General features: G+C 36.2%; 1 protein-coding gene across 2 annotated transcripts in view; it reads right to left on the bottom strand.

The window, feature by feature from the left end:
* Nucleotides 1-25071, bottom strand: part of RSPO2 (R-spondin 2) — a 141272-nt gene that overhangs the window by 59381 nt on the left and 56820 nt on the right. For both annotated transcript variants that reach the window (XM_045560908.1, XM_045560909.1), the window contains exon 3: nucleotides 10171-10359. In XM_045560908.1, coding sequence (XP_045416864.1) covers nucleotides 10171-10359 — 189 coding nt within the window. The remainder of the gene's footprint in view (nucleotides 1-10170; nucleotides 10360-25071) is intronic.

The following is a 25071-nucleotide window of genomic DNA, read 5'->3' as shown; positions in this document are numbered from 1 at the left end:
CTTTTCAAAACTTGCAATGGTTTATAAATATCCATAAATAAGTTTTTAAGCTTTATGTTACCAAAATCATGCATTCTAACATGTACTATGGCAGCAATCCCATGAGAGCCAGGATTGGTGAAAACTATGACCTAAGAGCTAAAATTACACTTTTTTGTAATATCGTCCAGCAACACACAGCTCATTAGAAGCTTCATTATATTTTAACCTAAAGAAAATAAAAAATAGACCCAGAGGTTTCAGGACTCAATGTTTCATATTTACAATTAAACTATTTGAGTGATGATGCAGAAAAACCAGCATTAGTAAGTTGAGAGAATATCCAAGATTGAAGTCTGTGTAAAACCCAGTGGAATGGGTTTAAGACAAGCTTGGCTGTATTAGTTAGGATAGTTGGCATAGGATGACATTCAACTGTGTCAAATAAAGAAGAGAATACAGAACAAGAGCCAGAGGCAGGAAATAAGAACCATGTTGAGAATACAGTGGCCACTCAGACAGTACAGTGGTTAGCAGATCTGAGGTTAGAATCTCAGCTTGATTACTATTGTGTGACCATGACCAAGTCAGTAAAGCTCTCCTTGCCTTAATGCCCTCATGCATTTTAAAAAGAAAAAGTAACATCAATCTCATAGGATGGTTGAGAGGATTCAGAGGCTTAACTAATGAGAAGATCTCAGTGCAGTATCTGCTGAGTAATTAGTTATCAAAGAATGTGAGCTATTATGAGTAGAAAAATTTACTACCATATGATCCACTGCTGGGTTATACATCCAAAAGAAAGAAAATCAGTATGTTGAAGAGATAACCGCACACCCATATTTATTGCAGCACTATTCACAATAGCCAAGGTATGGAATCAACCCAAGTATCCATTCACAGATGAATGGATAAAGATAACGTGGTATATATACATAAAGGAATAATATTCAGCCATAGAAGAATGAAACGCTGTCATTTACAGCAACATGGATGGAACTAGAGTTCACTATGTTAAATGAAATAAGCCAGGTATGGAAAGACAAATATTGTATATTCTCACTCATATGTGGGAGTGTAAAAAGTGTATCTCATGGAGGTGAAGAGTAGACTGGTGGATACCAGAGGCTGGGAAGGGAAGGGGGAGGAGGGAAAAGCAGCTGGTTAAGTGACACAAAAATACAGTTAGCTAGAAGGAGTAAGTTCTAGTATTCAATAGGACAGTAGGGAAATTATGGTAACAATTTATTGTGTATTTCAAAATAGCTAGAAAAAAATTATAGTGTTCTCAACACAAAAGTTAAATGTTTGGGGTGATAGATTCCAATTACCCTGATTTTGATCATTTCACATTGTATGTAAGTATCAAAACATCACATGTACCCTCAAAAATATGTACAACTTTTATCAATAACATTTTTAAAATTTAGCAACTAAAACAAAGATGGCAGTCCAAGATAGTGGATGGAAGGAAGCTCAAATAGGGTACTCCACATGGAAAAAATATAATTTCAATAAATGTCATATAATTTCAATAAATTTCATATATATGCACTACTCAAATGAAGAGCATTATCGAAAGCCCACTATCTATAGTACACAGTAGTTTTACCCTGTTTAGGTCATGCAGCTTAACAAACTGGTTATAATCATTTGTTGAGCACCTACATGGAAAGTAATTTGCTTTGAACATTAGGAATTGGGAGGTAGAAAGGTGAGATTTAAAGGCAATTTTGACCTTGGGGAGAGTCGGACGGAAATCACATTCTCTCTGTGTCCTACTCCCTTCACTACCTCACAGGAGTGGGAAATGCCTGCATTACCTATTTTAGACAGTAAAGTCCTAGCCTCCGCAGTGATTTTAACCCTCCAGTTGCAGTTAGGTAGGATGAATGGACTCTATCCAGAAATTTACACAATGTTTTTCAAATAACTATAGAGTTCTACCTTACATTCCATAGGACCATTTAATTTCGATTTCTAAGGATATATATGCTGTCAATTTTTTTTTCCCAACTCATTTTAACTTAAAATGTTGCAACAGTTCATTTTTTAAAAAAATGTAGACACTCAAACTTGTGAAATACATTACTGGTAGCTTCAGTGTAATATTTCAATGTTTGAATGTTATATCTTGCCCGCCCACACAGAAAAGTATGAAGAAACACTGAGGCTTGTGTAAAACCATGTGGTCAAATAATGAAGTAATAATGAAGCCAACATATTAATTAAAATGTTGGCTTTACTTCTCATATATTCAAGTGATGCGTATTTGAAATCATTTTCAAAACAAATAAAATAAGAACTTGGAAGACATTTGCTGGGAATACAATGCTAGGTGTTTAAAGGGCTTTTCTTTTTCATTTAGGGAGGGGAGGGGTGAGAAGGACAACTACCTCAAAATGAAATAGGAAAGCAACATAATAGCAATGAAAAATTTTAGAAGTTATAAACCCAATTAATATCTCATATTAGATTTTAAATTTCTGCCAGTAGCAGATCTCTCATCCTGGTTACTCCTTGTGCTTTTCCTTTTTTGGTAACTTGTCACCCTTTTATATTAAGGTGGGACCAAAGCCATTTAACAAACTTCAGACCTGAGTCTTAGTTGAATTTTTCCAAACGTCAGAAAATGCAGAACTCTCCACCCAACTAAAGGGAAAATCATATGTAAGCTAATATGTGTCTTGCCCTCCACTCAACCCCCATCCAAGGAAAATGAGAAGAATCTCTTAATCCCTTTACACTCCACATAGGCTTGAAGAGCAGGGTCGGCAAACTTTTCCTGTAAAGAGCCAGATAGTAAATATTTTAGGCTTTGCAGACCATATGGTGTCTGTCTAAACTTTGTTACTCATCTCTGTCGTAACACAAAAGCAGCCATAGACAATACGTAAATAATTAGGCGTGGAGGTTTTCCAAGGAAACTTTATCAACACTGAAATTTAAAGCTAATATTTTCAAGCATCACAGAATAGTTCTTCTTTTGATTTCCCCCCCCAACCACTTAAAAATCTAAAAGCTATTCTTAGAATAGATAATAGGGCCCTACAGAATAGATAATAAGCAAGATTTTGCTCTCAGGTCATAGTGTGCTGACCCCTAGGCTAGAGAATTAACTGAAATCCATGGGGCACCTTGAAGGAAAAAGGAAAAAAGTTTCATTTTGAAAACACCAACTGGTAATTTTTTTTTTTTTTTTTTTTTTGAGACAGAGTCTCACTCTGTTGCCCGGGCTAGAGTGAGTGCCGTGGTGTCAGCCTAGCTCACAGCAACCTCAAACTCCTGGGCTCGAGCAATCCTCCTGCCTCAGCCTCCCGAGTAGCTAGTACTACAGGCATGTGCCACCATGCCCGGCTAATTTATATATATATATGTTTTTAGCTGTCCGTATAATTTCTTTTCTATTTTTAGTAGAGACGGGGTCTCACTCTTGCTCAGGCTGGTCTCGAACTCCTGAGCTCAAACAATCCGCCCGCCTCGGCTTCCCAGAGTGCTAGGATTACAGGCGTGAGCCACCGCGCCCGGCCAACCAACTGGTAATATTTAAGCTTGGGGAGGCACAGTGATGTCTTACATACACAATCTGGCTGTGTGCGTAAGACAAACATCAGATGAGGATGAAGATGCTGGAATTTAGTTATCTTGACGTGAGAACACTTTTAATACTTTTTACACTTGATAAACCAAGAAAGATGATTCCCAATCAGTTGCCAATAGGTCAAAATTCTATCCTATTTTAATAAGCTTCTAATTTCTTGCTTGTGTGGCACTGACTTGTGAAAGAGCTAGTTGGAAAAAAAGGAAGAGAGAATAATTTTACAAAACAATATGTTTTGGCTGAAACTGGCATGACATTTATACCTAGTCCTATGGTTTGATATCTTTGTTTTGGGGCGGGGGAGAGGTTAAAAGGAACACAAATTTATTCTCTGGAGGTCAGAAGTCCCAGTGGGTTATGTTTGGCTAAAATCAAGTTGTCGGCAGGGCGGGCTACACTTCTCCTGATGGCTGTAAGGGGAGATCTATTTCCTTGCCTTTTCCAGCTTCTAGAGGCCACCTGCATTCCTTGGCTTGTGGACCGCCCTCCAGCCCTCCAACCTCTGCTCTGTCATCACATCTGTCACCCTCTCATCTCCCTTTTATGATGACCTTTGGCCCACCCAGTTAATCTAGACTAATCTCTCCGTCTCAAAATCCTTAAGTTAATCACATTTGCAAATGGGCCCTAGTGTCCTGACCCCATCAATGCTACCAGCCCCTGCACTCCGGCCCGGTTAAATCTCCCCTGCCTGCTCTTCCCGTGGTCATACCCACAAGAGCTGAATATGGCTAGGATGATGAAATCCCACAACCTTGCTGACTGGTCTTTTTTTGTTTTTATTTTTAGTGAACAACAGCTGTGTTAGGGATGTTATCAGTTACCCGCTAGCTTCTGGCCTTAAGTTAAAATGCCAGTGGGCCCTGTGGGCTGCTGCCCCCCCATCGTGCTGCCTGGCCCCTTCTCCTTCCTACTCCCCTCCTCTCTCACTCTCAGGCTCACTTCCCACTGCTCTGAGGACAGTGGAGGCAATCAGAAGAGAACTTCCACCATCTGCCCTCACCACCCCTGCCTCCATCCCAACACCTGGGATCCGCCCATGGCCTGTGTCCCAGGATGAACATCCTTGCATGGAGGACCCTTCTACTTGCACTATTCAAAGATGTCACTCCATATGGTTTGATATCTTTAATCAGCTCTGTTTAAGGTAATTTTGTCAGACCTGCCAACCTAGTTTGAGGATAAAAGTAGACAGTCTCGGTTGTGGCATATAGTGGCAGCCAATCCTCAGGCCAGTCAGTAAACATCTCAGAACATCTGTTACCTGCTCTGTAAATGTGGATGCTACTAACTCTCATGTAGGATTTCCAGGTGCAAATAAAAAGATGTAGGTCAAAGCACTTCAAAAACGGAAGGGCTAAGTATGCCTTACTTTTTCTTACTCACTTACTCTCACTTTTTCTCTTACTCCCTGATTTGTGAGCCTTCTAACTATCATCAGATACTCGTTAAATAAACTTCACAGAGAAGAGAACAAGTGTATACAATCACTGTGGCTGCTTCCCTGTGACTCTTGGTACCTCCCAAAACCACAGCCATCAGGATAGTGCCCCAGCAAAAACAGTGAAATGACTTTCAGCTTTTTTGTTTAAACAGTGCAACTTTGACATTGACCACTTGCTCCTTCTTGAGACTTCCTATTTCTACTTCTGAGCCATCATCCTCTGGATTTTCTATTTTCCTAGCGACTTGGTCACAGCCTCCTCTACCAGCTTTTCTTTGCTTGCTGTTAAATGTCAACATTCTTTAGTGTTTAATCCTCAGAACTCTCCCCCACTCCTCACAGTCTATACTCTACTCTTTGTTTCAATGATTCAGTTCAGGCCTCCCCTGAGGGCTCCAGTCCCTTGTGTGAAAATCCCCACTGGGTATCTTCACTAGGATGTCTCAGATCGCCTTAAGCTCAACATGCTCCAAATCAAACATTCCACCATCATGACCATTCTCTCCAATAAATATGTTTTTCCTCCTGTATTTGCTTGATAAATTCTACTTTCTACTCTTATGATTTTGGCTTGTGAGCTCATCTTAATTTTACCCTTTACCTTCATCCAACATCCTCCAATTGATTATCATGTCTCACTGATTCATCCTTAATCTCTCTTCATTCCCCCATCTCTATCTTCACTGTAACTACCCTGATTCATTTATTCATTCAGCAAATACTTATGGAGCACCCACAGTGTGTCAGACACTATTATACATATCAAGAGCTTGAACAAAACAGACCAAAATCTGTTGGAGCTTACATTTTAGTGGGATAGTTAAACAATAGAATAGGTAAGTAAAATGTTTCCAAACATAACCAAATGTCCCCTCTGGGGCAAACCCACCCCAGTTGAGAATCACTGCACTAGACCATAAGCAACTCAAGAGCGGAAACTAATTATTACTCATTATTGTATCTCCAGGTACCTAGTACTAACGCCAGCACTCAGTAGGTGTTCAATAAATCATGTCAGTAAGAACCAAAATTCTTCCTTCTAGCACCACAGATTAGTTTTGCCTATTTTTGAAACATATGTAAATGTATGTTATTTTTATGGCTTTTTTCATTTAACATTGTTATGAGATTCATCCATGTCATTGCACATTGCTGCAGTTAATTTGTTTCTACTTCTGTATACAAGTATTTTTATTAATATACTATATCTTCTTAGATATCCTATTATTTGGACATTGGGCTGTTTCCAATTTGTAGCTAGTGTGAATAGCGTTGCCATGAATAATGTTTCGTATGTGTTTTGGTTACAAGTCAGGAGAGTAGTTAGCCAAAGGAAGAGAGAGGAGTGAGTGGGTAGTGTTAACATTCTTTCTGGACTTCAGTGGGGGTTACATGTGTATATCCATTTTGTGATAGTTCATTAAACTCTCCATTTATTATTTATGAACTTAGAATTCTGCATACTTCATTTAAAGCTTTTTAATTACTAAGAACATGACAGGTATGCAAATAAAAAAAGAAGTGGGCAAGGATTCTGGTAAACATCTAACAATGCAAATATTCATGTGAAAAATAGATGGCCAAATTCATTTGTATCAAAGAAAAGCTTATTAAAACAAATGCATTTTTATATTTTAATTATTCATAGCCAGTGAGATGTGAGAGAAAATATCTGCTGTTAGCAAAGATGTGAACTGACACAACTTTGCTAGAAGGCCATTTGACAATATATACCAAAAGCCCTTGAAATGTATATTATGTTTAAAAGTTTATCTTACAAAAATAAATCAGGCAAATGTGTAAAAATATGTGTGAGAAAGAAGAATTTCTATTAATACATAAGGATATTTTTCATAGAACTGCTAATAGTAAAAAACTAAAAGCAAATGTTCAATAAGCAATTAGTTAAATACATAATGGTATGTCCATTCAATAGAATACATGCAGCCATATTTAGTGACATGAAAAAATGTTTATAATTCATTAAAACAAATTACAAAACAAAATTACACATTGGTAAGGGAGAAAGACATAAATATGCCTAGAAACAAAATGTCAAGGACAAAAGCTAAAACCTTACCTTTTGTTATCTTTGAGAAGTGTATTTTGGTTTTGTTTTTGCTTTTTATTAAGGCCTATATACCTTCTAAGCTCTTGTAAGGAATATGTATAACAATATATAGTTTTATGTAAATAAGTTTAACAAAGAATGAAAAAGAGAAAATAGAGAATTATCACCTAACAGTATCTGGGACAATGGCAGCTTCTAGTGTCTGTTAGTATATATACTTGTGGCATTCCTCAAAGGGTTATTGAATTGGTTTCTACAAGCATGGTTGAATCTTACATGCTCCATACTGTGTGTACCAAGAAGCCAACCTCACATAATATTTCAGAGAGCAAGACTTCCTTCAGAAGGATATTGCTTTATACTTGGAATCTTATTCTAGTGATTAGGAAATGGATGAGCTAGTTTCACTTACAGGATTTTTAATCTACTATTTTTTAAAGTATAATTCTCTTCTCTACCATCCAGCAAGAATCTCTTAACAAATGTGGATATAATTTCAAATTTTAAATCTAGGATGGCTTTTCCAATTTAAATCTTTCTCTTCCTCTAAATGGAATACAAATATCAATGCAATATATGCAAAGTAGCCACACACAAAAAAAACCAATTTTGGTATGGAAGAACCATGATCATCGAAAGTCATCTACTAAGAATTAAGAAAATTTTCCATTTTTGCTTTGCTTCACAGAAGTCTTGTTAATAAGCACTTCAGGCTTATACCAGATAAGTCATGATTTCCTCTAAGTCAGTGAACTCCAACATTGATTGCATTCACTTGTAGTAAGTATAACCACAGCAAACCCATTTCTCAAATGTAGATTCTCTTTCCAAGGCTGATTAATAGTCACTATTCTTTCCATTTCTGAGAAAAAGAATCAACTTAGCCAAAATGTGCTTGTTAACTCATGCCTAGGAGTATGTCTCCAAGGAAGGCTCCGTCCATACACTATGAAGTATTGCTGAGGGGACCATCACACCAGTTTGCACAGGACAATCCTGGTTTACATCTAATGTTTCTGCACAGTTATTAATGGCAGCCCCTTTTACCCACCATGTACCAGGTTGAGTAACATATCATATGGCCAGTCTGTTTTTCATACGTAGTACATATAATGCTAGCTCTAGAATTTGCAATAAATCCGTTGATCCACCTATGCTCTTGCCTTATCTTCCTTGTGCACTGATAGTCTACAGAATAGTTAGGGACCCATGTCACCCCCCACAGGCAGTCTTAAACCAGTCTGAATAGGAATACATTTCAAGGTAGACCCTATCCCTCCTCTATAGAAGTTATAAATTTTGAGAAACAAATTACTAGGTAGCCCAAATCATACACCTTAAGGATGAAATATAGATTTGCAAAAATTAGCCATCTATTCTTATTGGGAGTTGTATCCCTCTAGTTATTAATCCAAACAATTGCATGAAATGAAGGTAGATCCATATTTCCTCTAAGCCTAAATATTTCTATCCCTGCTAATAGCAAAACTATTCACCCAGTCACCTTAGCTAGAAACCTTAGGATCAATTTTGATTCTCCTTCATCTCCCATGCAATTAATTACCAAACTTCATTGGTTCTATTTTGAAAGCCTCTGGAACTCACTGCCCACAAATCTTCCACCAGAACAAGATTTCCAATCTGCAATGCTACAGCAGCCTTCCTCTAGTTTTTCTTCCTCTCCAATTCATCCTCTCTCATTTCTGATAGAATTATCTTAAATAAAGCAATCTCTTTAGTCCACTGCCTACTCAGTACCCTCAGATAATATGCCGTCTTCTCAGCCTGGCATTCCACACCTTTATCAGTTGCAGTCAAGCCTCCCTTCCTATCCTCAATTCCAACCACACTTCCTATGAGGCACATGATGTCCAATGGCTGTCACCCAGCAGTGGTATTGCCCTCCTAGGTCTTTAGAAATGTTTGGAGATATGCTTGCTTGTCACAGTGCTTTGAGGACATAAAGAACATATAATGGACATGGACCAAAAACACTAAGTGTCCAGCAATGTAGGACAAATCCCATGAAACAGAAACTTGCCTTGCCAAATAGCACCCCAGGTGAGACTTCCTGTTTCTCAGACACATTTTTTTTTTACATACGTGGTTCCTTCTTTCCAGAATTTATTTAACCACCCCCTACTAGTTCTTCCAAAATAATATCATCCTTGGATGACACAACTCAAAATTCCCTTCTTATCTAAAGGCCATCTCAGCAAAATAGTCACAATCACAGTGTGTTAATGGGAGATCATTAAATCATGCTCATTGTATGAGTTATTTAAGGCCTACTGATATAGCACTTAATGCATTAAGTTATGATTAAACTGCTTACCCATCTGTCATTTTACACCACGGTCCCCTTTTTCTTATCCCCTTCTACCTCCTAAAATTTGAGCTCCTTAAAGAAAGGAATCTTCCTGTGGTGTCTCGTTTTTTTTAAACCTCAATTTCTACAGTTGATCTAGAAGATGAGACTCACTCTATAAGTGATTTTTGGATTAAAATATGAAAAGTTGTACCCTCATTCCTATGTACAAAATGCCATTCCTTAACCTTTTTTACAGTTTTTTAACTTAAAACTCAGAAAGTTACATCTTTATCAGTAATGGTGCTTAAAGAAACCTAAAATGCATATATTTAATTGCAGATTAGACTAAATCAGATATTACGAACTCCAGTAAAAGTAGAAACTGTGGTAAACCAGATTGTCCCCAGTATAAAGTATTTAAATTTCTTTGTGATTTACTTTTTGTTTTTGTAAGCATTGAATAAGTACTCCTTACAAATGATCTGCCTAACCAGTGTATCTGAGATCCTTGTAATGAAAAAATACTCACGTAATCTTAAAAAATAAATAAAATGTGTGCAACACTGTGTGATATACTTCCATACAAAATACCAAGTAAAAGTGCTCCTGTTCAACCCCACTCATTTTTGCAAGTATGAGCTTAGACTATTTCTATGGCCTATTACAAATACACCTTTTTTTTTTTTTCAGTCAAAATTTCCAACTTAGTTCATCCCCCAAGTTGCATATTCAGCAGAACAGGACAGACAAAGGCAAATGCTCACTTGCACATCTGTTCATGTCTGGGGCTCGGTGTCCGTAGTACCCCGACGGGCAGGAGTGCAGGCACTCTCCGTACTGGCGCATCCCTTCTCTTCGAAGAAAGAAGAACAACTTCTGTTGACATCGGCTACAGCCATTGTCCTTTGAACAAGACAAACAACCCTTGCAAATGGGATTTGATACGTAACTAGCTGTAAAAAAAAAAAAAAAAAAAGAAAGAAAGAAAGAAAGAAAAAGTATTTAAATATGAATATGATCAAACTTCTGGTCAGTATACCATGCTGAAAGGACAAATGTTTCTTGTCTTTCTGCTCTACTCACACAGAAATGCTAGACAAAATATTCCTCTCCCTCCTCCCCTCACCCAACTCCCACCAAAAAAGGGTTGATACATAAACCTAGAGGCAAAGAGGAAACTCAGAGGCAGAATCGAGGCTCGAAGGTGAAACTGAATGGCTATGGAGATGCCAGATCAGACAGAGGTAGAATTTATGATGAGGTCCTGAATCCAAGCCAAGAAATAAGCATGTCAAGAACTGACACTTAGCTCCCTTTAATGTCGACAGGAGTTGAGAGGGCTGTTGGCACATAAGTACTATGACCCCCTGCCCCAAGTGGCCAGAGCAGACAATTCCAACCCTGGATTGAGGGCACCAAGGGGGCAAGCACAGGACAGAGAAAACACATCATAAGACATAAGAACCCCAAGCCTTCAGAACATCCAAGTGTGGGATCCAAATTCAAATTATCATTATAGTATAGTATGGTGTCCCTAAGAAGTTAACACAAACTTGTCCAGATCCAGGAAAACACAGAAAGAAAGGGAAAAAAAAAAAAAAAAATATATATATATATACACACACATATATATATATATATATATATACACACATATATATACAACTACCCTCTAGAAATTTTCTATAATCCTGATATTTTCATGGAAAATGAGAATTGTATAAGCAGAAGATTCTCTGTCCCACAGTCATCACAAACTAAAGTTGAATCTCTACTTACTTTCAGTTCAGAAGTTAAACCAAGAGCTCTTTATCACCATAAACCACACTCCCTAGTAAGAAGTATGGAGGAAAGAGAATTATAGAACCAAGACAATCAACATAAATTAAAGGCCTTTTCTTTTGTTTTCATGTATCAGAGGCCAACTTTCATCTTGACCGCAAAGATTTCAGAGTCAACAAATTGTGCCCTGTATTTTTTTTAAAAAAAGGTATTCTTAAAAGCTTTAAAAGCACTGCTTTATTTACTTGAACCTCAACAGACTTAAACAATGAGAATGAATTAAGGAATGCCTACCCCAGTCCGTATCTTAGGTATCTTTATAACCCTACACCTGAGGAATTCTCTTAGAGCAAAGTGATGGGAGCCACACCCAACCTAAGTGCTCTCTCTCCCCCCTTCCTCCAATCTTCTTCAGCCATAATACTGCTCAATGACGAAGAAAAAGAGCCCATGTGTTTTTTATTTTATTTTTTTATAACTTGAAGCTTCTTGCCCAAACCTAGAATAGACTTTTCAGTTTAATTAACCGTTGTCTAGAGTCAACTGTCCTAGTGGCCTTCTCTGTGTTGCAAATCAACAGCATAGTAATTCACAAGGCCTTCTCCATCCATTATATGGTAACCACACCAACCTCTGTATCCAAATACAGGCACAAATAGACATTTAAACATGACTAAAGTAATTTACTTTGTGAGGATCTTAATAAGTGGCTCTGTCCATTGCTTTGAGATTTAATTCAAATGTCCAGGTGAATAAACAGATCTTAATTCTCAGCTTTGATCACCATGTTTATTTGCTCTCTCTGTAAGCTTCAACTTTTCCAACCCTGAAGCCCGCTGAGATCCAGAGCCTGGTCATTCCAACCAAAACACTTTTCTGCATCTAGCCCCACCCCAAATTCTAAAGATGAAATATATCACCCAAAACATTAAAAATCCTAAAAAGAGTGACAGTGATTCTAGCACAAACTCACAAATATGTCCTGGACAGGAAAAAGAACATTACGTAGATTTAGAAAACAAGAAAAACCATGACTCAGAAACAAGGTTAACAATACCTACAGCACTAGCAATCATAACAAGAGAAACAACAGCGTTAAGAACTCTACTTTTAATTCTAGTTAGTTGATTTGTGTTCCTTCTAAATTGCAAAGTTTGGCCTTTTTGTGAATCCTGATATTTTAAGTTTGATCCTTTGTTAAATCAAATCCAGTTATTCCCATTTTATCTCATAGTGTTTTGCGTAGGTGTTGAATGCCCATCTGTTTCCAATATACTCCTGACATTTTTAAAAAGTGTTCCCCTGTTTTCAGAGTTAGCCCTTGCCAAGCAAGAAGAAATCTAAATTCCTTCTAGGTGAAGGCATCCATTCCCGACAAAGGTACAGATTTCTAATTCTGAAAATAATGGTACTGAAACAATGGGCTGTTGGCATCTTAGCCTCATTCCATTTTTGCTGGTTAAACAATGTTACAATTTCAACAGATTTTTAAATGAACAATTAATACTAAGTTCAATCAAGCTTATCTAAAATTGCTAATATGTATCTCTGCCTAACCCTAAGTTCAAGATGAGTATTTAGAAAAGAAAACCTACTTCTGGTACCAATAACAGGGAATTTGCATGTGGGATCCTACACAAACCAAGTTGGACACAGATGCTCCCCACTGAAGCTTGGCAATCCTGGAACGAAAATACTGTAACCATCTATACTACCAAGTTCAAACTCAGTTAAGCAATCAAGGTCATGAATTAATGTGCCATTTGACCAAAATGGGAAATGCCTATCTTAGGATACTTTGCTTAGTTTCATATAAAATTATAAATATTTACATGAAATATTATCATAGAACATGTAATCTCATTGTTAATGTAGAGATAACAAATTTTAATGCTAGACATTCACCATTATAATCATTGTGCCCTAGATAGAAAATAAATATTAAAATTAAAACTGTTAATAAAGCTTAGAGATAAATTTCCAAATTTCCTTTAAAATTCTAAAGGGACTATATTAACATGAATTTAATCTAGAACAAAATTTGAGTATAATGACCAAGAGCAAAACTTATGCCAAAAATTCCAAACCTTTAGAAATTCTAGAATTTCTTTGTCTTTTGTCACAAGTTCTCTAATAGAAAATAATATTTTGAGGTACAAGGCTTGCAAAGCTTTAACTTCCCAAGAATTGCTAGCTCTGAGAAAGTCATATTAATTGGTTACCTAGAAATATTATTTGAAAATTAATAATATTTATCCATCTAAATTATGTCAATTAAAAATAAAAAATTAGATACTTATACCTAGAAGTATCCCTTAAGAAAATAATATTTCTAAAAACCCCCAAAATATGGAAATCATCTCTAGAAATAAATATTTTTAGTAACATCAGGGTTAAAGGTCTTTAATCCAATCATTTTGTTTCTCCTACCAAATTATGTATTTTCCGTACAAAAACTCAAAACTAGGAGAAACCAGATTTTAAAATATGGAGGGAGAGAGAGTCACAGATCTGTTTTAATACATGAAGTGCTAGTATCTTCCAAAAAAAAAAAAAAAATGAAGAGAATTACCACAAACTATAAGCCTCTAATTACTCTACTGTGCCAGGAGCATTTGAGCTGTAATCCTCAAAGACTGTCACCTCAGAAGTACATTTACAACCATGATTAACTACAGCCATAGTGTGGTTCATTGAACAGGATATATTTTGCACAGTACAGGGAAGCAGAAAGTCTCTATGAGGCATGTGTCATGAATGCTTCAAGTCTAATTGAAACAAAGATGTCACAGAGAAGCTCAGACTACTTAGCAACTGCAGGTCAAGGAGAGACAATGAACCAAGATATGGCTGCAAAATAAATGCGGGTAGAATCTTACATGGTTCTGTTTGAGAGTACAACAGGTCTGTCCAGACCATGATTCTCCTTTTAACTTAGCTTGCAGACATTACTAAAATTCAAAACAATCTGCCAACCTGAAGAAGATTGAAAAGATACACCAAAAAACAAACCCAGAGGAAAAATGACTTTGGTTCAACACATTTTACCTTGAAACAAAGGTAAAACGTGTCCCATCAACATGTTTCACCCATAACATAAGCAGCTGAAGCATACGTGGGGTGCACCTCTGGTAGGAGACACAGACATTCCAAAGGAGCGTCTGAATGCACATTAATGCATTATGAATGCAGGTGATTTTTTTTAATCGGCACCCACCATGTCCTCATCCTCAGGGCTCAGCACCACAGAGATGGGCCCAAAGGAAGCTAAAATAAGCACAGAGTCAGTCATCTTCTAGCCTATGCCAGAGAGAGAAGCTCAAGTAGAACAGAAGAAATTCAAATTTTAAAAAGTGGGATTTGGAAATTCTCCAGAAACATTTCCAAAACCAGTCATTAATACCCAAAGTCAAGTAAAAAGACAAGACATAAGAAAGTCACTATCTATAGACCACAATAAAAAACTAAAATCATGGGCTCTCAATTTGGCACATACAATTCCCCAAATGATGAAGCACTTTCCACAATTAACGCTCACTTTGGGAAGCCAAGCCCTGTAAGAATTATTCCTCTTTGCCCCCACAAACTCTTCGACACAAAGTTTTAAGGCATATCCTTACCCTAGATGTGAACTCACAGGCATGAAAGAAATGTACAATTAAGGATCAGAACACACAACTAAACTATTAAAAAGTGGGCAAAACATGCCACCAGAATCACGGAGCTCTTCGGCTTGTACAACTGCTAACACTAATGACATTCATTAGATAATAAAGTCAAAAATATAGACAGGATGGTTGAGTACTGCTCATTTTTCCATAAAGAGATGATGTTTTTGAAACAAGGGAGGAATCATATGGTAGGTTGTATAAAATAAGCCACCTGCTTGAATCCATAAGAGAAAAGAATTTACTCCATGAAACTCTTCTAATGACAAAAGAAAAGCAAGCTTACAGTTAGAATGTGTGTGATCCAATAAGCCTTGGCTAGAAACTGCTGTGCAGTCCAGATTCCTCATGCCAAGTGTTGGCTTGAGCTTTCACAACACACTTAAAAGATCCTGTGGAAACGTTGACAGACTATTGGTGCTAATGGTAACCCCAACATGAGCAGATCTAAATATACGCATTTATGAAGATTGTGAAACCACCACTCTCACGTGGTTCCATGTTTACACAGGGAGATAATCCAATTATTCAAATAGGGAAACACAAAACTGCTCACAGAGCCAGATTTTTGTTCCCTCAAGTACTTAAATACTTCTTATATTAACACTATTTAAAAACAGTTTTGCATACTTTCAAAGTACTGTAACTTAAGTGCCATAGTGTCTGACCTATCCAACTGCCTGCAGGGAAAATCTTCCCCTCCTGCCTATCCAAATATTAAATTGTTTTTTAAGAAGAGAAAGAAGAGTAGGATGGAGTCTGTTCCGTGTATATTCCCATGTTTAAAATATTCAACGATGCCTCATATGCCACCTGCTTCCTAGAATAGAAACTGGTTGCTAATTCCTGCTTATATCACTGCCTTCATTTTAAAACAATAAATGAAAAGCAAACTAGTTGGTTTATTTGGTGTCATAAACATAGTCCTCAAGAAGAGTCAGTGTCATAATTTACCAGATTAAAGACTCCATGTGTTTTAGACGTGGAAACTTCCATGGTTCTTACCACTGTGTTTTAAAATTGAGAATGACCACTCTTGTTGGCTACACTGTTCTAGAGAAAGATTTCTTTAAACAAAGATAATTTTTTTTTAACAGTTGACTTAATGAAAAACAGACTAACAAACCCTTAAGCTTGACAAACATTATTACGCACTTATTCAGGAACACACTATGATGCAAAAAAAAAAAAAAGTGAAAGTTTTATTATCTGCAATATCACCTGTTCACAAAAATCAGAATGATTCACTAGTAAATCTCCAGACTTACACAGGATTTGGTTCTCAGTTTTTGAAACTCATGGTCTGCACTTAGCATTTATGAACAGTTTTGTTTTCATATACTTTGTTGATTTGCTAACTTCACAGCAATCCATACCTTAAATCCAGTCTGAAGTCTAACTGCTTTAATTATTCTTACTCTAAGCAGGTTCTGTTTATCATGAACCAGAAGAAATGAAAAACAGAAAAGTCAGAACGGGGGGAGGCAAAAAAGAAAATGAACATTGGGGAACATGCTGTGGAACAGATTGCAGGTTCCATGCTTTTATACTTTTTGAAAGCAATGCTTATTACACGTAATTTCCATTTATCAAAGTGAATAAACAGATCAGAGAGTTTAAGAAAACTTTCCAAGATCATACAGTGTGTTAGTGACAAATTTGAATCCAGTTCTGACCTTTGACTTCAAAAGCTTTTCTTTTCATTTCCCCATTAAGCAATATATGTATAGCACCTGGGGTGGGGAAGCATTATACCATGACTAAAATTGTGAGAACTGTCTTTCAAATTAGGCCATATCTTCATATTATAATTTGCTCGCTGTCCCTTTCCTCTGTTTTTAGCTACAGCAAAATAATCAGAGTTCCTTTTGATGATTAGTCACTGGGAGTCCTGTGCTAATTTTTTCCTAACACAAGCAGAACTTACATAGTCCCATAAACCAACAAAATTAAGACATCACCCACAAAAACACTTCAGGATAAAACTGCTGATACATCAAAAAAGATAACGGGGGTGGGGTGGGAAATTGAGTTACAAGCTTCCTCTGGCAGACTTAAAGAGAAATCTTCAGAATTATAAATGGCAAGTCTTTTACTGTTTGGGCATACACCAAAAGGCCAGCACTTTTTAAAGAGGGATCTCCACTTGACAAGTTCAAAGAAAACAAAAATCACCCCCCAAACCATGCAATTTCCTGCAAATGGGCCACTCTCCTCACCATCTTTGAAGACAGATCCTGTCCTGGCTAAAGGGGCTTTGAAGTAACACAGCAAGTATACCTATGTAATTAGAAAGCCTCAGTGCGCCATTCAAATGATCAAAACGAGACTTTACAAATGCACTAAAGCAGGAGGAATGGACTGAACAGTTTTGGAGAGGAATTTGCCACTGCTTACTCACCGTGATCCTCCTCTACTCCTTCCCAATCCTTGGAAGCCAAAAGCAATCTGCATATACCTTAATGGTTAAAACTGTAAATAATACTTGAATGCTCTCCAAAAGTGGCAAAGCTATATGTGTATGTGTATGCAGATATATATACATATATATGTGTATACAAATGTATACATATATTTCTCTGAATCATGTGACAATAATTTGCATTCTGCCCTGTTATCTCTAAGTTTTTCAGTGTTCAGTATGTATTTCCAAAAACAAAGACAATGCCTTACATAGACCATATTTGATACGATACTATTTTCTAATCCATAGTCCATATTTAATTATTCCAACAATGTACTTTATAAAGTTCTTTGTATCTATTTTTTTTCCTACATTGTAATCCTATCTGAGATGATATGTTTTATTCGGCTTTCCTGTTTAAGTCTCTAATCTGGAACAGTTAGTTCCTCTTTCATGATCTTAATAGTTTTAAGAGAACAGGTCAGTTATTTACAACATGTCTGTTTGGGTCTGTCTGATGTGCCCTCATGATTGTTCATGTATTTTTGGGATAACATGTGAAATGATGTTACATCCTTTCTGTGCATCATGTCAAGTGGCACACGATAAATCTGGTTGCATTATTGGTGATGCTAACTTAGATCACTTGGTTAAGGTGGTATCTGCTAGGTTTCTACACAATAAAGTTGCTAGTTTTTCTTCTGTAATTAATATGTATTTTGAAAGGAGATATTGTAAAACTGTATAAATATCTTGCTCTTCAGACTTTCACACACTAGTTTTAGCATCCATTGATGATTCCTGCCTAAATGAATTATTATTGTGATGGCTGTCAAGGTAATTTTTTAACTTTGTCATTGCTTTTCTATGCATTAGTGAGCATTCTAGTGTTAGAAAGAACTTTCCCTTCTCCTCCATTTGTCTGTCTGCTTTTTTGTTCATATAAGTAGGAACTCATGGACTTTACTCAATGGACTATATGTTACTGTCTTTATTTAACATTCAAATTCTAGATTTGTTTTTAAGTTATATTTTATGTGCATACTACCAAGAGCTTTGGGGTAGAGAAGGAGGAGATCTAATTTTTCCTGAAGAGCTAAGAAATAAGTGGTAATATGAGTTGGGTCTTGAAGAGAAAAGCAGGAGGTTGCCAGTTGGTGGACTCCTAAATTGAGGGAACAGTATGTACATAAATGTACAGATGTGTGCACAGGATTGAGGGATGCAAAGATTAAAAGTTCGGTATGTCTGATAAATCTTGGCCAATCTTATTAGCCATTTATCTTTCAGATATATAAGAAAGAACTGTTGATAATATGGAAATTAAATGTTACCTTGGGCCTTTTTCAGAGCTGAATGTAGAAACTGTGACCCTAGAAGCATAACCCCAGACTTTAAGAATATATAATCTTAAAAAGTTGAGAAGAAAACAGTTTTGGGTTTGTAGCCAAAGTTTCTAAATTAGAATGGGAATTAGAAGGGTATTTGCAAGATAGGAATCTATAAATGAGTGATGCTTTCTAGGGAATTCAATATGGTTGCATAGAAAGTTCTCCGATGAATTCAAACATTTTAAAAAACATGTACAAAAGAATACATTCAGAGAAAAAAATGGAATAATCTCAAAAGAAACATGAAAGGTAAAGTTTCCTTAGTCTTATGAGAAATTAGAGCAAATTTAACAAAAAGCAAAAGCTAAGCCCATCTGCTAATATGCAATGGAATATCAAATAAAAGAGGAAACATTGTTATTTTTGCTTTCATTTTTATATCTATTAAAAAATATCTTCTTTCCTACAGATCATATTGGGGGCAAAAAAGATGACTTTCAAAGTGAAAAGGGAAAAATCAAGCATAACTTTAAAAAAGATTAAAACATAAGGCAGGCAAGAAGGCCCTAATGATCTACATTTCTATAGATTTTTTTTTTTCAATTTCTCAATACTGAGAAATTGATTCCGGAAAAAAAAGGAAAGAGGAATTCAAAGAAAAGAGATGGGTAAATATTTGTTATTTGATATGTTAGGAAAAGTGAAATTCGAACTCCAAGTTCTAGAAGAGACTGTAGGATACCAGGGTTGTAAACATTTATAATTTTAAAATAATTATTATAAACACCTCACGTGGTGTTTGTAAGTCACTAATAAGTCATGTCAAAACCAACCTCATTATTTAAAAAATAACTCTGCATTCTCTCTATATGTCAATATCTATATACATCTATATACACACATATCTAGAGATAAAAATAAAGATTTATGAAATACATACACAATTTTAGTAAAATATTTGAAAGTAAATTGCAGACATCCAATAGTTCACCCCTAGATTCTTCACCATGTACCTTCTGAAAATAAGGACACTGTTTTACTTAACCACTGTCAGACCTCAGAAATTTAACACAAGTAAAAATAATACTAATATTCTGGCCATATCCTTATTTCCTCATTTGACCCCAAAATGTTGTGTTTTTCCACCTATCCAGGTACCAATCAAGGACCATTCATTGCATTTGGGTTTTTTTAGCCTTATTTAATTTAAAACAGTACCCCCACTATTTTTTTTTTTTTTGTCTTGACATCGAGATTTTTAGAATCCAGGTCAGTTGTCTCATAGAATATATTACAATCTGCATTTGAATGATTGTGGCCACATAATCAGATTCACTATTTTACCATCATTAACATAATAACTTAATTCAGGAAGGGAACATCACCATCCTAACACCACTGGGTGAAAAAAGATATCACCCAAGAGATTATTCATTCCACAGGAGAAAAGTTGCCTTTATAATGGAGAGGCCTGGCCAAACTCACATTAACCAAGTTATGAAACTTATCACCAAAAATGGGTCAAACTGCGTGACAGGATGTGGTGTAATAAGGAGCACACACCTGCACAAAAGCCTTGTCAAGAGACATCCTTGCAATTACTTCATAATCACTACATCTCCTATTTTAATTTTCAGGGATCCAGAAGTTGATTATTATAGAAACCTATTTCTTCTTCTTTATTTTTTTCATTTTTATTCCCAGTACCCTAAAAACAAGGTATCTCAAAAAGAAGGGTAGCAAAAGGGGAAAACAAAGAGCTAGTGAATAAAGCTCACAAGGAGCTTGGCTTCTGCTCAGTGGAAGAGCTAACCCTTAGGCTCATACACACACCAGGCGTTCATGTGTGCACATACATCTACACGCACACACTTAGACCCAGGGCAGAAATTATTAATAGCTACTTTCAGGACAAATCAGTTCATCATTATGGTGTAGAACTTTTTCTAGGCTCACCACATATGGCTATGCACTACACAGCTCAATTTTGTTTTACCTGCACCATATTTTTCCCTCCAGAAAATTTTTTAATGTGAAAGTTCAGATTTCTTGCTTTTTCCCAATAATCAGATGCCATGGCCCACTTTCCTGCTTGATAACCAAAGACCAGAACCAAGTTGCAGCTGCTTCCATTAATTAGAGTCCATCTATTTAATGTAGAGTTCGTCACTGTCTGTTGTATGCCTGTGGCCTTCCTCACTCACAGAAGCAACTGACTGCCTGGCCTCTGAGGATCCCCTAAAAGACAAGACAGCGGAGGTTCACGCTGTCACAGACAACCTTTTATTAACATCCAACTCACTCACAGGGAAGTTTGAGTCATCTTACAAACCATTGCAAACTTTCTCACTGTGATTTATTAATCATGAAATGATGGCTTTTTAACTGTAGCCTAGGAGAGTTACATATTAAACTATTATAAACATTTAAAATGTACCCAAATTTCACAGCTATATCATACAAATGTACTTTACACATGGTTTGCCCATTTGAAAGTCTATGTTCATAGAGTAATTAAAAAGAGGCTCCTGAAAGCCCATGTGACAAAGTCACAAGCTACAAAAAGAAAAGAAAAAGTTTGAATAAAACAACAAACTTTCATCAGGTGTCAGGCAGGTGGGAGGGGGGAGAAGCGGATGGGTATATAAACACTTAATGGGTGTGACGTAAACCATCTGGGAGATGCACACCCTTGAACTGACTTATGTGGGGCAAAGGCAATATATGTAACCTAAACATTTGTACCCCTGTAATATGCTGAAATAAAAAAAAAATGGAAAAAAAAAAGCTTTGTGGCAAAGTACATATCAAACAGAAACAAACTGGAAAAGGTTATTGCAACATAAAAGGGTAAATTTTTTGTATAAAGAATACTTGCAAATCTATATAAAGAAAGGTCCTTCTGGAAAGGGAAAGTAAAAATACATAAGCTATTGAAAAATAAGAAATTAATCAAAGACATGAAAAGTTGTATAAGAAAATATATCCAAACTCACTATTGACCAAATGCACATCAAAATAAGGAGTCACTCCCCACCTTACAGTTTAAGAGATTAATGATTTGAAACATTGGTAAGCATTTAGGAAATGGGCATCTCATATGCTGCTGGTGGTAATGTAAATTGGTACAAATCTTCTAGAATACAATTTGGTAACACTGAACTTTTCCTTTGACCTGGTAATATCACTTCTAGGAATCTAGCTGAACAAATTAATTGGGTAAGTGTACAAATACATAAAATTTACATCATAGCATTTGTTTTAATGGTGGAAAGATAGTAAACAGCCTCAATGCCCATTAACAAAATACTGAATAACTTATGTTAGGTATAAAATATTGACTACAAAGAGCCATTGATTATACAAGGCTCTTACTATATAGAATGGGAGGATAGATTATAAAAACATGTAATATCCTGTTTTTGTCTCTAACAAATTATACACATTATGTGTGATGGAATAATATTTGAGTATTAACTCAAATTTTTTTAAAATTCATTTTTAGCCCTTAGCTTTTCCTTTATTCAAATACACAAGTGAAATTCACTGGCCCAGGGGAGGGTTTCTCAGAAAAAAAAAATAGAAAGAAAGAAAGCATCTGCCAATGCTCAGATTTTGAGTTTCCAAACCGAATTTTAGGATTCTGGGAAAAGACAAAAAAACCTTCCCAGACCTTTAATTTTATTCCATAAGACAACATTGAGTTATGAGTATCAAAAACCAGAGACGCAAAAAACTCAGAGCAAAAAACGTTTCTGTCCTAAATAAGCATGGAAAGCTTATTATGTGATCTATCAGAGCCAATCACCTACTTAGACAAGATAAAGACTCCATGAATTAGGGGTAGGAGGCAAAAGAGAACATTGAGGTACTTAGGAGAATGGTGGAATAAAAGATAATCTGTATCTGCCCTGATAAGTTTGGGAACCTGAGACCAGAAGGTATCTGCAAAGCTCAAGTTAGCAGTAGCATCCAGGTGTGCTCTTCCATGCCAGACACTCACACCAGCAGGAGGGGAGACATAGCAGTGCGATATTCAGCACAGAGAGGGCCTGAAGTGTCTTCTCAAACCCAAAGTAATTTGGAGTCCATGCAACATATCTTACATACTGAGAAGAGTTCAGAAGAGACTGAAAGAGAGCAAAGAGAGATGTCATCACAGTCAGGACACAAATGCAGAGAACCTGGACAGATAAACAGAGCCCTTGTGGATGCATGACATGGCAGGGAATGTGCAAGAATGAAGATCAGCAGTCACAGCACACAGTGGTGGAAGACGGCATCAGGATGATACAGAATCCCCATCACTTTCCCTCCCCTGACAAACGTGATGCAATCCTTGGTCAAAAGGCAGGGAAGGAGGGAAGAAGGGAAGGGCAGAGCTCGCCTAGGGATGAGAATGGAAAAACACTTACTTGACAGAATACATAAATTTACCCGAATTAATTTCCACTACTAAGAGGAACAAGACAAAGATAGAAACTAAATTCAAGTTTAGAAAATAAAGTGACTTTGTTGCACCCTTGGGTATGTGACTTGGGAAATTTCTTACCTTTTCCTACACATGGAACAGTATCTTGGAAAAATAAACACAAAAATGTTAGCAGTGGTTACTGCAAGGAGATAGAAAGAATCAGTTTTTTTCTTCATAGTATTTCACGCTCCATAAACATCTTGCAATGAACTCATTAGTTTAGTAGAAAACAAAAGCTATTTTGAAATTAAGGGGTAAATTATAATTATTTTCCCTTGAAATCTTTTAAAGAGATTAAAATAATCTCTTTAAAACCAAAAAATAATTTGATTTTTAAAATAATTTTGGTTCCAACGTACATGGGCAATTTTTTTCCATTTCTTAGTTTTTGCTTTAACTTTTCCAGAGTTTCATATATGACAACTCAGAAAGGAAAAAAGTAATTCTTAACTTAAACCTGTGCTTTACCTGAGAGAACACAGTAGGATGTTGCCATTTGAACAATGTGTACCAAATGCACATGCCCATCCATACAGAGGAAATAATTGGGCAGGGAAGAGTTACTGTCTCTTTAAAAAACACATAAAATCCTAATTTGCTTAAAATACACACAGGAACCCAAAGGCCTTAATAACCTTAATTACAATTTCCTCAAAGTAGAACATTCATAAGCCTTAAATCCCTTTACCGAGTTTTATTGCCAGTAATTAGGCAAAGTACACAGAGCTGAAAGAGTATGTGTTTAAATTTAATAGAATCAAGAAACATTTGTGTCCTTTAGACCTTTGTTTTTCAATACAGAATGGAAATACTTAAGAAAGAGATGGGAAAAATTCAGAATAGGTAGAAAGAAAATCTCTGGGTTAGATCAACATCCAAATATAGCATTTAGATTCTATTTATATAAATAAGTTGTTTTCATTTTTCCTTTACCTTTTCAAAAACCAAGATTTTTTTTAAACTACAATGCTAAATTAGCAAGCAATACTTTAAAGACTTCCTGTGCAAAACGTGGTCCTCAGACCAGCAGCATCAGCATCACCCAGAAGCTGAATCCCAGACCAGTTGAATTCAAATCTGCACTTAAACAAGATGCTTTTAGGCACTCAGATCAAAGTTTTGAATTTAGCTACTCCCTCCCCAAAAAGTAATAAGGAAAACAAATCTCTATACCGGAAAAACCTAAAAATTACCTTTTTGCTTCCCTTACTTATAGAAAAAAATCAATTCAAAGGGCAATTACAAGTATCTATGAGAAAAACCAAGAGTCATAACTGAAACAGACACTTCTATTTTATAATTTCAAACTATAAATTGAAAATGGAGTGATGTGTGAGAGAAATTCCAAGGATAGAGGTTCTATTTCCCAAGGTAACTATTTGACCCTATTCAACCTCCCATATGGGAAACTATGAGGTCAAAAAGTGCCATTGTAGTCACATACAGGCTACATGATAAAGCAATAAGATTTAAGAGTACACTACATAAAGAAGAATTAACAAAGATTAGGAAATACAAAATTTCAAGTTTTAATTCACTGAAATTTACAACCCTCACATTGGAATTTACCCTAAATTTATAACCCACACAAACCTGGCACAGGTCAGAGTCTAACGGGTCTTGCCACATTGGCTCAGACTCACAATCCTTCCTGTCCAAGATTCTGCTGATGGCACCAAGGGACATGCTGTGGGAAGAATGGTTGTTCTTTGATGTCAACCTCAAAAGTTAGGAGTGTACCCAAAACATCCTAGTTCCCTGTAATAACCAATTATGAATCTATCATCCACAAATTTAGTTAAATCATTTTTGAGGTCATTTATATTTTCTACCCCTACTTCCTCCTAATCAGTTCTATAAGTTTATGACTTGTCAGGTAATGTAATGTTTTCTAGTCCCCTGCTCACCACACCTTAGAATAAGGCAGTGTTCTTACTATCAATAATGCTCATACTGCCCATGACGCCAAAAAAAAAAAAAAAAAAAAGTGGCCACGTCTCCTCAAG

Source organism: Lemur catta, chromosome 9 (genome assembly GCF_020740605.2).
Source record: "Lemur catta isolate mLemCat1 chromosome 9, mLemCat1.pri, whole genome shotgun sequence".
NCBI classification, from domain to species: Eukaryota; Metazoa; Chordata; class Mammalia; order Primates; family Lemuridae; genus Lemur; species Lemur catta.
Note: the sequence above shows the minus strand (reverse complement) of the source record. Positions and strands in the feature narration are given on the sequence as shown.